The following is a 19,404-nucleotide window of genomic DNA, read 5'->3' as shown; positions in this document are numbered from 1 at the left end:
CTGTTAGTACTTGCAGATCTCTATGTAAGGCGTCATTCTGGATATATCAAGAGGCACTAGCGATTGTTCTTAGAGTTTTAGATTGAAATCTTTGTATTTTCATAACATTAGATTTGCTAGCTGATCCCAGAGCTGCGAACCATATGACCAAACGGGTTTTATTATTAATTTGTATATCAGCAGCTTTTTGTCGATCGATAGGTGTGAGTTTTTTCCCAGCATCCAGTAAAGTTTTCTGTATAAAATTCTTAGTTGTAGTCTTTTGGTCCAAATTAATGCCTAGATATTTTACATCATCCTTTTGGAGTAAAGGATGTCCATCGAGGTTAACTTGTGGACATATATCTCTTCTTAGAGTAAATTTAATATGTGTAGGTTTTGAGGGGTTTACTTTAATTCTCCAGTTTAAACCATTCATTAGTTTTGTTTAGATATAGTTGCATTATCTCTGATACTATTGCTGGATTACTATGAGATGTTAGGAAAGCAGCACCATTTGCAAATGTTGCAAGCATTAGATTATTGCTTGTTGGTAAATCAGCCGTATATATCAGGTACATGATCGATACGAGCACACTACCCTGAGGTACACCAGATAGGATTGGGTGTAGAGTTTTGTATAGGCTACACTATACCTTCCTAGATATCTCCCTTCTGTAAGTTATGATTTAAGCAGTTTGAAGCAAGTGTAAAGTAGGTTTTTCTTTAACTTGTACAGGAGTCCTGTGTGCCACACCTTGTTAAAAGCTTGAGAGGCATCTAAAAAGGCTGCAGTACAGTATCGCTTGTTTTCGTGACTAGTTCTTATTGTTGTGTATAATCTGTGAACTTGTTCTATTGTAGCGTGTTGGTTACGAAATCCGAACTGATGGTCAGAAATGAGATCCTTTTGTTTTAATTTTTCTCAACAAAAGTCTTTCAAAGACCTTACTAAATGACTGGGAGCAGACTAATCGGTCGGTATGAGTTGACATCTTTTGAACATATCTCAACTTAAATGAAATTAAAACCCTTTTATTGTTTAATAAACTACGAATTTTAATTTTAACATTTTGTGAGAATATTGCAAATTTTACTTCATTTTCATATCCTGAAGAAGCACATAAATTTTGCGAAAGCTATATATTAATTATTAACGCTGTTGCAACTAACGGACCTTGTGGCGATTAAAGCGTTAAAAATGGATTGGGAATATGTAGTACATGGTGTGTGGAGAAGATAAAATGGATCCCGGCATAATGGCTACCATACAGGTGCTCTCGGTTCAAGTAGGTATTTGAAAGCGTGAAAATCTCAATTATTCCGTCTAAAATACTTTCTAGGACAATTTTTAGCTTAACAAATAACGTTGATTCACACATAGTAGCGTAAAATTTCGTCAATTTAATGTAAAATACAATGGCAGAGAAAATAATGCAGCAAACACACAAATCTACCAATTGAAACGGACTTTTTCTTGCATAACAAGTAACAATGTACCAGTCGTTAAAAAAATAACAAAACAATTACAAAATTACCTTATCTACTTGGATGTTATGCTTGAAGTATCTAAAAAGTATTAGTTTCAGATCCATTCTTGGTTTATGCTCTGAATAATGCAAATCGTTTCATAACAAATATTGCTCAGATAAATAAAAGATAAAAACGGTTAAAGTGTTTTATTGTAACTAGAAGATGATATAAATAAGAATAAAATATTTTATATATTTTTTTTAGAATATAATTTGATAACATCTGCTGATAACGCTGGTAATCAAAGATTTGCAAAGACAAATTTATTTATTAAATAATCCTGGAAAATTCCAATGTAGATAATGGTAAAAATCTTCAGCGAAAGGTGAGAAGACTTTGTACAAAGGCACAAAAACATCATCCTTGTAGTGAGTGGAAAGAACAACATTATTGATCAAAGTTAGTAAGATTTTTTTCGTCATAACTGCATAAACGGGTTTGACAGTTAAAATGTGTAGTATGAGATAATACAAAAAGACTGTCATCTAGTGACTCATCAACTTTGTAGTGGAAACATTTTTAATATATATTTTCTAGGGTAATTTTTAGCTTAAAAAATCACGGTAATTCACACAAGTAGCTTAAAATTTCGTCATTTAATGTAAAATTCAATGGCAGATAAAATAACGCAGCAAACATACAAATCTACCAGTTGAAGCGGACTTGTGCATAACAAGAAACAACGTACCTGTCGTTAAAAAAATAACAAAACAATTACAAAATTACCTAATCTTCTTGGATGTTATGCTTGAAATATAAATATATGGTAGCAGAAACATTTACAGAATTGCAGAAAGCTGTGGGAGCTGAAATTACAAGAACTGACTTGGTTAGTGCTTTCCAGAGCCTTTTGAAAGATACTGAAGCTGAAATTAGAGCTGCAGCAGCAAATAAAGTAAAAGATTTTTGCCAAAACTTAGACAAGGCTCATAAAGAAAACATTATAATGACAAATATTCTACCATGTGCTAGAATTAGTAGCAGATCCAAATCAGCATGTCAAATCAGCACTGGCCTCAGTTATTATGGGCTTGAGCCCAATTCTTGGTAGACATAATACAATAGAGCATTTGTTGCCACTCTTTTTGATACGGGTACACGTAAACTCATCACCAATTACCATAAATACCCTCGTACATAGTACAAACTCATCACCACCATAAAAGAAGGGTTTTCAAAATAGACCCTAAGAGATTGGTAAACTGATCACTAGCCTACCTGCACCCCGGATCAGATATAGACCATAAAATCCCAGCAAACGGCTAGTTTTTGATAATTTAACAAAATAATCCAAATCCAGATGTCTTAAATGCAATTGCAATTTATTGGTTTTTATTTGGGAATTCTACAAAATTCTATTGATAGCTACCTAAAATCATGCGAAAAGAAAAATTTCTCTTCATTTGCCCTTGTTTCTTCAACATAGATAGTGAACTGCTAATTGATTACGTCCTGAGCCAACGCGGACAAACAATTATGGTTATCAATAATTTCAAATTTCAATTGCGAAAGACTCTAAAAAAATCGAATTGCCTTTTGTGGACTTGTGCGACGAAAGGGTGTAAGGCTAAATGTCATACAACTGGTGAGTAGAAATTTTATACCATTTTTGTTTAGTTGTTTCGCACTGGTTTTCGCGAATCATCCTGATCAAACAGAAAAAAATCAGCGTAATTGTTAACTGTATAAGATGTTTCTTGTAGGCAAGGCAAAATATTACTTTGTTGCTGTAGATTACCTTTTCTGATATTACATTTTGAGATTTCTAATTAAATTGTTAAAGTTACATTGTTATATATATATATATATATATATATATATATATATATATATATATATATATATATATATATATATATATACATATATATATATATATATATATATATATATATATATATATACAGGGTATCCAATTAAGTCGGCACCATATGCGAAACCTTTTTATTTTTAGTTTTATGAATTTTGTTATATAGAATATTTATGTTACATAAAAAGTTTTGAATGATCTAAAACCTAGAATACAATAATCAGATATTAAATTTTTTTAGTTGTATACGCGGTTTGTCAAAAAAATGAATTGTGGATATTCTCAAGTCTTAATAAAATTCATGTTGTTTAACGAACCGCGTAAATGACTGAAGAATACTAATATCTGATTCTGATGATTGAAGTTCTAGATCATTCAGAACTAGAGAATAAATTTTTTTTTCATAAAACTAAAAATAAAAAAATTTTCCATATGGTACCGACTTAATTGGACTCCTTATATATATATATATATATATATATATATATATATATATATATATATATATATATATATATAGATTAAAAAAGCGATAACCGCTTGTAGTCAACGCTGATCAGTTAGACACACAAAACACAACTATTTGGGTGTGCTGCTGAAGATAGGACAAAGAAGTACTCTTTTTAGTCTACCAAGCTTTCGCAAATCTTTATTTGCATCATCAGGGTGCTACAATAAACAAATTAGTACAAATTACAGAATAAAAATTATTTTGTATCTTACACTAATTGAAGTTAGTTGTCATGATGTTTATAAAATGAAATGAACAACTCATCTGACTCCTACAAATAATGGCGAAAACTAACCAAAAAATGTAAAAAATTTGCTTTTAAAAGCACTCTAATTGTGGGATCTTTGTACAAGTCATTGAAAGATAAAGTACAGGAAACTGTACTTAAGCATTTTGACGCATTCTGCCACAATAAATGCATTGGTGATTACTTCAAATTTAAAAATTTCCGCCAATGTGCCATAAAATGTAAAGCTTTGCACGTGTAAAAAATTAAGTTTTCTTCGACTTCAATGCACTAATAGCACACTCAAGCTTTTAGCTTTTCCTATTTTTTAGACATTTTATATTTACTTCCTGTCCAAAATCGTCTATATTTTCAAGATAGTCAAATACCGCCAAAACAGTAAGACTTAGACCGAATGTATGCTTAACAAATTATCTCGAGAAGTCAATGAGAAATATAAAAATGCAATGAAAATCAAATAACGAAGTTGGGACTACTTCCGATATAAACAAAAATAGCACATGTTGACCAATATTTTCATTTTAAAGTTCACTATCGAAATCCTATGTAACTAAATTTTTAGATCCCAAAATCATTTAGATTGGCAGATACATCTAATAGGCCACACTGTGAGACATATTAATATCTCAGTTAAATTTTAAAGCCACTTGCTTAAAATAATTTCTGAATTTATTAAATTATCACATAAACGAGAAGTATAACAGGTAAGAGGCAATCTTTCGCATTAGAAACCAGGCAAAAATCCCGGTGATGAGTCTACCTATCTGCGGTGATGAGTTTACCAATCTCCAAAGGATGCCGGTGATCAGTTTACTATATCTCCGAGGGTCTAATAATTTTATGGGGGGCTATATAGTGATGAGTTCGTACACGTCCTTTGATACAACTCAAAGATGAATGTCTCGAAGTCATGCTCAATATCATTTCTAATTTGAAAGAAGTAATAGGCATTTAAAAACTATCTCAATCTCTCCTCCCAGCTATTATAGAACTCGCAGAACATTTAAAATGGAGGGTACGATCGGCTATTATAGAATATATGCCTTTGTTAGCCGGCCAACTCGGTAGGGAATTTTTTGATGAAAAATTAAATGCGTTGTACATGACATGGTTGATGTACCATATGTTTGCCATCAGAAAAGCTGCCACATTAAATTTAAGAAAGTTGTTTGATCAGTTTGGAGCAGAATGGGCAGAGAGTACAATCATACCCAAGGTTCTTGTTTGTTCTGCATAAAGGTCTTAGCTGAAGCTTGCGGTAGCGACATAATCACAAAAGTGCTTTTACCTACCGTGTTGAGCATGGCGAACGATAAAGTAGCAAACGTCAGATTCAACGTTGCCAAAACCTTACAACGGATATCGCTGCAATTGGATCAATCAGTCATACAGCCTGTGCTAGACAAATTGAATGTTGACACTGACGTGGTTGTAAAATATTCGGCGTCTGAAGCCATCATGGGCATTGCTGTCCAAACATGACTGCATAAATCGAGAATTTAAAAATATTAACACCAGAAGATTGAATTATGTACAAGTTTATGAGACACGTTTTTAAGAAGTCATTTATTTAGAAAATCTGTGTGAAATGTGTGAAAATTAATATTGCATCTGTTTTTGATTCAATTTTAAGTAAAAAAAGTCAAACTCATTATTTTGCTTATGACTTAAAAACTAGTCTATTTTAGAGATTTGACGTCAACAGACAACTTTTTCAGAAAAAAAGATACACAAAATGAGAATTAAATGCTAAATTAAAATCGAATAATAAACAAAAAAGTTATTGCAACATGAATCAAAATACAAAATCGCTGGTTGTGAATATTGTTAATAACTTTTTTATTATTAATCAAAATTTGTTTAAGTGTACCTGAACTTAAGGGTCTTATCGTGTTTGAATTGTATGCAAAAGATGGGACAGATCGGTTGAATAGTTTTTGCGAAATTTAATTTGATTATAAGATTTTTTTTTAAATGAGCTAATTTCAAGGCCGGTCCAGATAATTTGACTGAATATATCTCAATAATCCGGGGCTTATTTTCTTTATTAAATCGTATATTATTAATCTATGGCAAAAAAAGTTTTAAAAAAATACATTTATGTACACAAAATGATTTAATAATAAATATAATTTTTTTAAGCTTATAACCAGTTACAATAACTCCGTAGAATTTAGTTCAAGTGAAATGGCAAAAATTCGGAAGCCTGATTAAAAAATTTAAAAACTTGAACTAGAAAAAAAAGATGATACGACCTTTAGGAGCCAAGATGGCTCCCTTTAAAAAAATCACTGTTACGTTAATTAACAACATTAAGGGCAGAAATGAACCAATCTTTTATGAGAAAAGTCTATGTTTTTAACAAAACTTTTAGCAAACAAAATTATTGAAAATTGTTTAAACAGAAGTTTTGCAAGCAAAGAGTACTTTTCGTTCCGGCTAGAGTAAAAGAAGTGAGGCTATTCGAATGAAGGGCCGGCCACGATCTTCAACACAGTTTTGAAGATAGAGCTCTCGGAAAAAATGACATATTTCGGGTTCTATTAGACTAAATTTGCTTTCTTTTTTAATTAGACAATTTAATTTTAATTTAATTTACAACGTTAAAATAATAACATTTATCGTATTTTCATTGCAAAATTATCCAAAACAAAATAGCTAATAACTACGGGATGTACAAACCATTTCTAAGTAGCTATTGTTATTTATTTATTTATTTAAAATATAATTATATTAAATAAATATTATTAATAATAATATATATAATATTAATAATAATAATATATATATATATATATATATATATATATTAAATAAATATTACTTATAAACAATAATAAATTGTTATTTATAAACAATTTTTCCTAATACTCCTAATAAATTTGAATAAATCAATTTTTTAGTATTAAAAAAATATTTTTATGACAAAAAATCGTATATACGAGGCGTGTTTTTTAAGTATGTACCGTTTTGGAATTAAAAAAAGAGGTGCAAAGATATGGCAATAATTTTATTTTTACATGAAAGCCTGTACCTTAATCTACTTTTCTACATAATTTCCGTGAATATTGAGGCATTTGTCATAACGTGGCACCAGGTTTTGAATACCCTCCTGATAAAATTCTGCCGCCTGACTTGTTAACCACAGCATCACAAATGTTTTGACTTCGTTATCGTCTTGAAGACGCTGACCGCCCAGGTGTTTCTTCAAGTGCTGGAACAAATGGTAGTCGCTGGGCGCCAGATCAGGGCTGTATGGAGGATGATCTAGAGTTTCCCATTTAAATGATTTGATGAGATCTTTGGTCTGATTAGCCACATGTGGACGGGCATTGTCATGCAGCAAAACGATACCCTTACTCAGTTTGCCACGTCTTTTGTTCTGTATTGCACGACGCAGATTTTTCAATGTCTCACAATAAGATGCTGCATTGATTGTCTCATTACGAGGCAGAAACTCCACTAGCAATACTCCTTTTCTGTCCCAAAAAACTGTGCACATGATTTTCCGGGCAGAAATTGTTTGCTTAAACTTCACTCTTTTGGGTGATGATGAATGTCGCCATTCCTAGTGTGACGTAGGCCACCCACGTTTCGTCACCAGTAACAATTTGGTCTAAAAAATCTTCACCTTCACTGTGGTACCGCTCAAGGAAAGTCAATGCACTGCCTAAACGTTGGGTTTTGTGCAAATCCGTCAACATTTTGGAACACAACGTGAACACAATTTCCGGTAATTCAAGTTCTCGGTAACAATGCGATACAAAACACTACGAGAATACTGAGGAAAGCAGTCGGACAATGATGATATTGTAAAGTGTCTGTTTTCTCTCACCTTTTCGTCCACTTTCTGCACCAAATTTTCATTAACGACCGAAGGACGCCCACTCCGTTCTTCATCATGCACATTTGTGCGGCCATCTTTAAATGCACCCATTTCCTTACCATTCCATCACTCATAATGTTTTGTGCGTAAACTTCAACGATCTCACGATGAATATCGATCGGTTTTACGCCTTTAGCACTAAGAAATCGTATAACAGCCCGTACTTCACAATCAGCGTGACTCACGATTGTTGGAGGCATCTTAAACACTGGAGTAAACAAGTATACATTGAAGAATCAGATTGTAATGGCGTCAGTGCGTAGACAAGAGATGTAGGTAACCAGCGCTCATGCGCGAAACGCCGACCGTAGCGCTACGGCGGCGGAATCGCAAAACGGTACTTACTTAAAAAACATGCCTCGTATATTATATTAAAAGAAATTATAACTTCTTAAATATCTTATATGTGGTTTAGACACCATATATGTATATATAGCGGTAGCGGTACTGTGGCCGGCACGAAATTAACATGTAAAAAATAATGGGTTGCTATAAAGTTATTATTAAAAACTCGTCTGAGATCTTATAAAATTGAGTTTTAAGTTTAATTTGAAGATTGCTATTAACACATCTTACTAAATATACCCGATCAGATACAATTTGGTTGATTAGGATATTTTTCCAAACAATATTCGCTTTAATGTCGAGAGACAGAGAGGGAATCTCGGAGGGAATAATAAAGCAGTTTTATGGTTTGGTAAAATTTTTATTCTCTAAGCTGTGTTGAAACATGCACTAAAACTTGCAGATAAAAAATAATTTAGAGTTATGTAATACAGAAGATAGTTATAGTTAGACAGAAGATTCATTTAATGTATTTTAGCGTTTGGTCGATTTTTATTTATGTTGTTAATAAGGGAATGTTCAATTTTTGCTCCTTTCCGTTCACTGAAGTTTTCTATCCATTTATTGCATTGCACAGTATAATTTTTTTAGTATAGATTTGTTCGTACGTAGGTACACGTTAAAATTAGCGTTAAAATCAGAACATGATTCAATCTCTAATACATCTTCATCGTGCAGTTTTAAATATTTTCTTAAATATAATTCAGACATTTTTCTACGCATTTAGATGAAACGATGACAACCAACAAACTGACGACCACGCTCAAGATTACTTCATAATAATTCGTTGAAAAAAGTAACAATGGCGCCAATTGCGCTGGAATCGGATATACTTACTAAGACGTGCTGATAACGGGTACGGATAGTTACAGTTCTGGATGATGTATGCATAGAAGGTGGAGCTTGTGCTCACAGCAGGTATGTGTTGTAATATTGCAACAAGGCATTGGTTGCAACTAAGTATAAGAAACGACAAGAAACGAAAAAAAACTTTTTTTTATTTCAACCACCAGCAAGGAGCGCTACTACCTGACTGGCAAGTGCGGCCTTGCTGAAACGCCGTCAAAATATTGGTTTTTATTAAAACCAAAAACCCGGAAAACCACTGAAAGCACATACGGCTCTCGCGGAAATTTCACGTGTACAGCAGATTTTATTTCATATCTAAAAGACAAAAGTCACATTTTTCTTGGAAAAGTATAATGTTTTGACTTTACTGCAAGTTAGTATCAAGGTTAGAAATCATAAATACATATATAAAAAAATATTTTCAATGGTACTCATTTATTTATATGTATACAAATGAACATTAAAAAAACTAAACTATGTACATATTTCTCGTACTGAAACGAGTATACAAGCATTTTAAATTCAAATAGAAGTAATAAATCGTTTTAAATGTTAAAATATTTGTTAATATATTATTAAAACAAGATGTTTGAATGAAGTTAATTGATTTAAATGGTATTTATCTGTTAAAAGCAAATTATTCCTGTAGACCTCTCCCATATCAAATAAAAAAACGTAGATGGAAATTTACAAAGGAAGAAGATAAATGTTTTGCTTTATTCATTTAATTTTTTTAATACATACTGTTCCTCACATGGATATGTAACTACTTAGAACAATCTGAAAAATATGCATTTTCAAGTATTAAGTTCATTTCTGAATTGTAAAGAAAATAGAAACAGTCTTTAATATAAAGAAGTTTTTCTGGTGTAAAGTGATACTACTAACAATTAAATTAACTACCGTAGATACTGATGAAGTTTTAGAAATAAAAATTCTAAGGAAGATCTTTCGACCGTCACAGATATAATCATGAACTCTACCAATCTGTTTAAAGAACCACCCATCTCAGAATTCGCTAAACTTCAGAGACTTCGATGGGCTGGTCACGTAGTTAGGATGGATAATGGCAGACTGCGGAGCAGAACGTTGCGTAGATAGGGCTCCGTATTTCTTATGGACGATAGAAGCGCTTTCAGAAGGACGAAAGACGATTCAGAAATGAATTAAAATTAATGTTTTCTCATGTAACTGACCACAAGTGCCCATCAGACACAAGAGATGAGAAGTATGGAAAATGATATTAATGAAATAAATATTATTTAGAAAAGATAATTGAAGTTATACTTCTATACGCACGGTCGGCGTTGGAAATTTGCATGAGAGTGAATCTGTGAAACCATTACATATGTAAGATAATGAGTAAGAGAGAGAGAGAAGATATATATTCTCTCTCTTCCTCTCTCGAGAATAAAAATGTTCCTTTTGTATTTAATATTATATATATAATATTGTATATATATATATATATATATATATATATATATATATATGTATATATATGTATATATATATATGTATATAAATATATATATATATATATATATATATATATATATATATATATATATATATATTATATATAATATAATATGTATTAATATTTATATTTATGTGATATGTTTTGTATTAATTAAAATTAAACGTTTATAATTATTTTAGGCTTTTGTATTTCAAAATAATCGAAATAATCACTGTTTTACCGAGAACTGTCAATTTTGAAATCAGTTAGTGTCATGTCTAATTGGCAAATCCTTTACGTGTTTGGTTCATACGCTGGTGTACGTGAGTTCGAATCCCAATTATGAATTTCCTTTTTTATTTTTGAAATATTTAAAAACCTCACGTTAATCTTATTAAATATAAGTAATATACGCAAAAAACATTAATTTTAAAATAAAATGAAAATTTACAACATAATCCGAGTTGTTGGTTTTTTTATTTTTATCTTCGTAAAGTAAGTTATGTATATTGGCAGTTTTAAATACTTATGAATATTACATTTTAATTTATATTGTATTATTATATTGAATTATGTTGCAGTGTATTTATTGTATTATAATTTTTATATTAATAACAAAATAAACAATAAATTTTACTGCAGAGTATGTGTAAAATTTTTTTTGCATTCAATTCCTTTTATACATATATAAAAATAAAAATATATATTTTCATTAAAATATTGATACAATCCTTCATTTACTATACTCCTATTACAGGTCAAATGTTTTTATACAGAAAACGATGCACCATATACCTATATAACTAATTCTTTTTCTCTTTCTGCTCTCTCTTACCTATAGCATTACACATGTACTGATTGTGCAGATTGACTCCTATATAAATTTTTAACGGCGAACGCGTGTATAGAAGTATAACTTCTACCGGCAGTCCCACTGGACTGCCACACCAGTTTTTTTTTTTATTTTATATTATTTTAATGATATTAACGATGGGTTAATAATTGTTTTTCGGTGAAAATACAAAATGCCATTAGAATCATGGTCATTACAACTAAGTAATTATCTTCATGCCTCATGCCTATAATGATAACAAGACTTTGTGGTTGTTTAGTAGTTATTCTGACTTCACAGAATAACTACTAAAATTTGTTCATCTAAATTTAATGAGTGGTGAAAATGTTAGAAGTTTAATCGATAAAGTAAGTGCTATGACGGGAGTAGGTTCTAGTACTATTTCTAAAATACGCAAAGAAGCTGCCGAAGGAGGACTGAAGCCCGTAAAAAATAAGAAAACGAACCAAAAGCAAAGTGAATAGCAGAAAGTTTTCTTACGACGCAGTAGTTCAGACGTGTGTATATTAACTGATCGCTCCAGGGAAACATGTTCATTCTCAGGAGGTGGTGGAGTCCTTATTGCAGTTCATAAGAGCTTTAACAGTAGATCTTTAACCGATAACCAGACAATCGAACAACTTTTTGTCTTGGTGAGTGTCCAAATCAGTTTATTATAGGAACAGCATATTTTCCACCAAAGTCTACATTTGAGAAATATTTCATAGTTTGTGAAACCTTAGAAAAAATAGCTGAAGTTTATCCATCTGCACACTATTATCTAGCTGCTGACTTCAATTTACCAAACTGTGAATGGTTTTCAAATGACATGTGCTCTACTACAATTCCTCTACCAGCTGCCACAATATTTGAAGTTAAAGCCCTGCAGGTTGTGGTTGGTATGTGTGCATACCACAGTTTGTTTCAGTCCAACACTATTGTGAATTCCACAGCACTCAATTTGGTGATGGTTGATGATGCTGATGTAACTGTGTCCAGAGCAGATGAAGCTCTTTTGAAGGAGGGTATGCACCACCCACCACTGAAATTTGAAATAAAGATGACCAAAAGTGTCCCAATAATAGTGGTTTGGTTAGTGATGGTTTCTATAGGGACTTTAAGTCGGGTGATTATGTGAAAATAACTGATTTTTTATCACAGTTCTGTTGGGATAATTTATTTTTAGGAAAACCACTGAATCAAATTGTGAATATTTTTTATGATATACATAGTTTACTTAGCTATAGAATTATTTATCTCCTTAAAAAGGTATTCAAAACGTAGATTTCCTTCTTGGTTCTCACCAGAGTTGAAGGACCTCCGTTGGCGCCAACGTTGGATCCCATGTGTGGAGCCGGCCTTATACCCTAGCTACGGAAGTGTTTATCTTATTCAAATTCCACATCTGTAAATACTATTCTACCATTCTTTCACCTTAATGGCTTTTTAATATGACTAAGATCCAGCTTGCGTTTGTATTTTTATTCTATGTATTAGAATAATCCTAAGACTACAAAAATTTTACCGCATGTGCAGGAATAAAAAAGGTAAACAAACTGCTCCACATTACACATAGGTTAGCTATCTGATCACAAATAATATGTATCTACGAATTTAGCATAAATTTTTGTTAACTGTAAATTAAAGCAAAACCTATTTTTAGCTACAGCGACAAAAACAAATAGAAATATTAAATATTTATTAAAATATTTAATAAATTCAGTTAAAATAGATCAACACGTGTTTTGTGATAACAGTGTGTGGCAATCTCAGTTGTATTGTCCGAACAAAAATGTTAATGAGGTATTAGTGAATCATACGGATAAAAACAAGCTTAAAGAGGACATCACATATAAGAAATAAAATAAAAGTCTTAAAATAAACGAGGTGTTAAATAAAACATGCAGAAGTAAAAACCAAAGCCAAGTTCCGATGTTCTTTTATTGGCTTATTTGATGAACCATAAGGTCAAAATCGAACCGCCTCGCAAAAAAAAAACAGATAACCCAGTGCTCAAGAAGTCAAGATTATGGACATACCAATCAACGTACTCTCAAGGAAAAATCCGCTGATGTCAAATGTGTCCTTTGTGGGGGAAACCACCGAAAAAAGTATAAAGGTTGCAGCGTCTACAAAGAACTGCAAAAGAAAAAATTTCCCGCACTAGATAAGAGCTAAGCAAACCTTGCAAGTCACTCACTCAGTCTCTGCACAACCTGACATCAGCTTTGTCACCAGTCACCAGTAACAAGAAACTTCAGGAAATACATACAAAGTCTTGAGAAGGAACATCCACCACTCCTAGGTAATAAATAAGAATTGGGAAATATTTCGGGATATTATTATTGATAACAAATGTCGATCGGATAGCCAAGCGGGCTGGGCGGCTGGCTTCTCCTTCGCTTCACTGCGAGAGATGTCAGTGACCCCAGCTCGGTGACAGAAAACAAAAAGGCTAACGCAGCAGTTTAAAATTCTAAAATGAATCTGCGGCTTAGTCTAGAATATGCTGGTATCTGATCGGCCTATGGTGGAGCAGTACGGCAAGAGATAAGGGCTTGCGGCTCGGTGATACTCCTCCATAGATCCCTACCGGAAGGGCGTGTGTCGCCTAAATACCGGGTATATATATATATATATATATATATATATATATATATATATATATATATATATATATATATATATATATATATATATATATATATATATATATATATATATATATATATATTGATAACAAATTTAATAGAAATTTAAGCCAAAAAACCAAACTAACAATATATAGAACACTCATCTTACCAGTGCTGACATATGAGTCAGAAACATGCTGTTCAACAATTTACTAAAATAATACAAGACGCAGCTTGGCAGTCAACACCAACAAAACCGTTGGAAACCAAACACCTGCCTAATGAAATCAAGGAAAAAATTGCAGAAAAGCCAATATTAAGGAAAACATAGCAGAGAACACGTACCCCATAATAAAACTGAATTAAACCAAGCTACCGCCCAATTAAAAATTCTTCTAAGTAATCATAAGGATGATTACTTAGAAGTAGAGTACTTAGAAGAAATCACTGAGTACTCACTTGGGAAGGCAACACGGAAATTAAATCGATCTCAATTAACCAATCCTCCTATTCAAATAGGTAATGGAAGATGGGCTAGGAGCAACAAAGAAAAGGCCGAAGCGTTTTTCTAACGGTGAATGTGTTCCAGTCAAACCCACCAGACAACAACAACCTTGACATGATAGAAACTCAACAGTTTTTAGAATCACCGTATCAACTTGTACTACCCTTGGAAAAATTCATTACCAAACAAGTTAACCTGAAGATATAATCAGACTTGAACCCTAAATAGTCTCCTGGATAGGACCTGATTACCGCCAAAATCCTCAAAGAAGTGTCCAAAAACGTAATTCTGTACTTGACTCAGATATTTAATGTATTCCTAAGAACGGCCTATTACCCCATTCCATGGAAAGTTGCAAAAATTATTGCAATTCCCAAGTTAAGTAACCTACAGAAGACATTAAATCATTTAGACCTCTTACCCAACTACCGATGATGCCAAAGGTTTTTTGAAAAATTACTGTTGGATAGGTTACAACCAATTTTTGCAGAAAGCCAACTAATACCTAATCGCCAGTTTGGATTCAGACAAGAATATTCCACCACTGAGCAAATATATTCTGTTATTTTATGCATGAAGCTCTAGAAGAAAGGAAAGAATGTTCAGCAGTCTTTTTGATAATAATTTTCAAGCCTTTGACAAAGTTTGGCACACTGGTCTACTCTACAAAGTTAAAGAAGCCCTTCCCTTAAATTATTTCCTTATCTTCGAGTCCTAACTCCATGACCCGCATTTCCTAGTAAGACATTAAGATCAGTCTAAATTATCAAAAGTCGAATATGCCCTTTCGTCATCATTAACCCTTCTAATTACTATTAAAATGGGAATAAGCCACAATTAAAGGTTAAAATACGTTTATTGACGTTTCAATTTCCACTTCGGAAATCGTTCTCAAAATACAAACATTAGTAAATTAAACTAAATTAAATTAAATTAAATTAGTTTAATTTACTAATGTTTGTATTTTGAGAACGATTTCAGAAGTGGAAATTGAAACGTCAATAAACGTATTTTAACCTTTAATTGTGGCTTATTCCCATTTAAATAGTAATTATTTTAAAATGCCACAAGAAAATAGCTTCAGAACAATTAACCGTTCTATTAGCAAAATAGATTGGTTTTTCACGAAGATTTTTAAAACTTGCGAGAAAGCAGCTCCGATCTCTTAATCTGAACTATCTGAGCTATGGCTACCACCCATCATCTATGTTGCTTGTACACAGACTTGTCACATATTAAAACTAATTTAAATTTAAAAATTGATGACAAAATATCGATGATTAAAGAGTTTTAATTAAAAGGATTCTTGAACACTTTCTCGAAAATGGTGACGCCCAACTGGGTCATACCAGAGCCACCAACCAACAAAAGACAGAAACGTTTTGATGCTAACTAATTCTTTTAGACAAATATCTTTTCTTTTTCCTTTCTTTCTTTTTGACGTGGACTATCCAAAGGAAAAATATTTTAAAAACGAGGTCCAGGAAGAAGAAGAACATCTTGGTTAAAGAACCTCAGAATCTGGTTCAATACAACATCTGTGCAGCTTTTCCGCGCTGCTGCAGATAAGATAAAGATTGCCATGATGATCGCCAACATTCGTAACAGATAGGTACATCAAGAAGAAGAATCCAAAGCAGTTTTGCGTTTACTATGTTGTCCAAACTGTCCTTTATAGAGTTAAGACAATGACGAATATACGGTTTGCAAAATGAAAGTGTATAATAAATGTTTATGTAGTCTTCCTTACATTCTTAATATTAAACTAAGAATTGTCACTTTTCTACAGACATCATAAGCATGATTCCGTAACGATTCAAGATGTTTAATCTGTAGCTAAGATTAATCATATCGTGACTCATTTGTCTCAAACCCGTTTCCCAAAAACATTTTCGATTAATTGTTTGACCTTCAAGACGCCAAACTTTTTAATTCTGTCACTGAAAAGATCTACCCTACTTCATTAATATTTCATAATCATAAAAAGGCATTAAAAGCGACGCCAAGATTGGGGTAAATATTTCAATTTGCCGCCGAAAAGTTTAGCAATATCACGGAATTTTTTGTATAGTCGAAGGGCGAAAAGACATCGATATTACTTGGAAATATTTTAATGGTATTGGTATGGAAATAACGATATAATTCAGATAATATTAATACGTTAAATTACAGCTTATTATTAAGATAATTTGTTAATCCTGTTTTGGGTGATTAGTCCAATAACTATATTTTTTAAGCGTTTCATCTCTTCATATTGCCAAATATGGATCTCTCCCAGTTTTCTCTCCAATTCATCTCTGTTGTTGTCAGTCACACGTTTACACGTTGGTACTGAAAATCTTTTAATATCGTGACTCCATCACATTTAAAGTCTTCCTTATAGTTTTTTCGCTTCTTAAGGTCCTCAGTTACCTATTTCCTTATTACATCTACCATTCTCGAGACTTTTATTGTGTCCAGCTTATTTCCATGTTAGTTTGGTTGCCTGTCCAGCAGTGTCTTTAATTAGTTTTGTGATATTTGAATGAGATACCTAGCAACTGCCTTTCCACAGATCTCTGAGTTCTTCTTAGCTTCTGCATTAAATAATATCCAGGTCTTAACTTCATATATAAGAACAGGGAGGATACAAGGAATATATCTTTCAGTATGTATGAAAGCCTTACTAAGTCAGTCCCCTTCCCATCCCATCTTACTCGTCTACTTATTTTACAAGTCTGTTTACCTTATAAGTTTGATCAAGACATTAATATATATATATATATATATATATATATATATATATATATATATATATATATATATATATGTGTGTTCCACAACAGTTTAATTTTAGGCAAAAGAAGAAGAACAGAAGATATATGTGAACACCACAGTTCTGCACAAAACTGAATGAAAAATACAAAGAAAAGAAAAATGCTTAACTGAAAGACACAATAAGCATATGGCATTTACAGATTATAGATTTTAACTAGGACAGCTCTCAGCCTATTGTGCTTCCCTTTGTTATTTAAAGTTTCTCATCCAGCCCTAATCTCTTAGTGAGCTTCCAAGGCCTGACTTCCTCTTCTGACATAAGATGTGCAGAGTGGTCAGTCACCATTCAAGAGGCTTTTCTTAGCACCATTTATTAATGACTGCTGGTGCTGCCTTCTCAGACCAGTCTGCCTTCTAATTGCCTACTTAGCCTTTGCACCCTGGAACCCAGGCTAGTGGCAGTCTATTTAAACTCTAAACTGGGAGAGGGCACCCAAACAGTCCCATTCAAGTTTTGAATCAACCTACGTAGAACTGAGGGCTTCTAGAGCTGCTTGACTGAGTAACTGAGAAATATTATTTTCATATGTTCCCAAGCTTAAGCAGATTTCTGTCCTTGGTTTTGCACTGTGTATACCACTACCTGTACCTTCATCGGTTTTGGAGTCATCTATATATCCACTTTTTGTTTATTATTTATGTCAACGATTTGCTTAAATTCATTTCTCCGTACAAAACCATACAATTCACTGATAATACAACATAAGTTATATCAGGAAAAAATAATGATGATTTAAAAATGTCTCATGAGGATGTTTATACTAAATCTAGCTCATAGTTTGCTGCAAACAAACTAAAACTTAACTCTGATAAAACGCAAAATTTGGTTATATCTACAAGTGATTTACACAATGATCCAGATAACAAAGAGACTGTTAAACTATTGGGAATAACCATAGATAATCATCTCGGCTGATGATTGGTCGGCTGATATCTCTCAACTTAAGAAAAAGCTATTAAGTTCATTATTTGTTATTCGCCAATTGGCATGGGTTGTCAACTTTGAAATATTAAAAATGACATAGTTTTCTTTATTCCTCTCTCACCTAAACTATGGTGTAGTCATATGGGGTAATTCAACAAATGCACTTCAAATTTTTAGAATGCAAAAGTAAGCTGTCAGGATTTTAGCAGGGGTTAGTTATCTAGAACACTGCCAACCTTTCTTTATCAAATTCAAAATGCCGCTACCTACTCTGTTGATATTTCAAGTTCTAACTGAAATTCATAGAAAACGTTCCCATTTACTAAAGCAGCCTAATGTCCATGTTCACAATACGCAAAACTGTCACTACCTACGAACATATCGCTGTAGATTAAGTCTTTCAAAAAAAATTGTCTTAATTATAACTATTACAATAGTTTACCGAAAAGTATTAGACAGCTAAGCTGTAATAGTTTCGATAAAGTTATAAAAAAATATCTGAATGCTGAACTGCTTACTGTAACTTTGCCATAAATCTTTTTCTGCTTAATATGTGTTCTTGTTTGTATAGATTTAATTTACGTTTTATATTCCTTTTTTATATACTATGTATTTTTTTTTTGACTTGCTACAAACAATATTTGTATCTGTTATGTAGTTACATAAATATTCTACTCTACACTTAAGTTTGCCATTTCTGGTGAACATGTTTCCCAGTCTTCCCTCGTTGGTACTATGATATTAAAATGTTTATCAAAGATATACCTTTTGAACATTCAGGCATGCCCAGAGCATCTGGTAATTACAAAACAATAAATGAAACACATGCTCTTGTAAGGAGAATCAAAAATTACCACTAGGAACGTTTTTCAAAAGAAATCGAACACAATTTTTATGGCCTACAAAAGGAAATGTGGCATTTTATAAGAGGTCAAAGAATGAAGATGTGGAACTAATAGACCCAGTCACATAGAAAAGGTTGAACGAAATGACATAAGAACCAGAAATATAAAAGAACTTATATAAACACTTAAAAAAGTTTAAAAGCTTAAGAATAAAATAGCTGCAAG

The 19,404-nt window shown here is 32.3% G+C and overlaps 2 protein-coding genes across 2 annotated transcripts in view; one reads left to right on the top strand and one right to left on the bottom strand.

Moving 5' to 3' along the window:
- LOC140435149 (protein fem-1 homolog CG6966) overlaps nt 1–19,404 on the bottom strand; it is a 239,290-nt gene that overhangs the window by 216,259 nt on the left and 3,627 nt on the right. The gene's annotated exons all lie outside the window — the stretch shown is intronic.
- Nucleotides 4,991–5,620, top strand: LOC140433093 (uncharacterized). The gene is given in 2 exon segments (XM_072521151.1): nt 4,991–5,297; nt 5,300–5,620. Coding segments are annotated over 2 exon segments (570 nt in total). The 3' UTR covers nt 5,563–5,620.

The sequence above is a fragment of the Diabrotica undecimpunctata genome, chromosome 2 (assembly GCF_040954645.1).
Source record: "Diabrotica undecimpunctata isolate CICGRU chromosome 2, icDiaUnde3, whole genome shotgun sequence".
Classification (NCBI taxonomy): Eukaryota; Metazoa; Arthropoda; class Insecta; order Coleoptera; family Chrysomelidae; genus Diabrotica; species Diabrotica undecimpunctata.
Note: the sequence above shows the minus strand (reverse complement) of the source record. Positions and strands in the feature narration are given on the sequence as shown.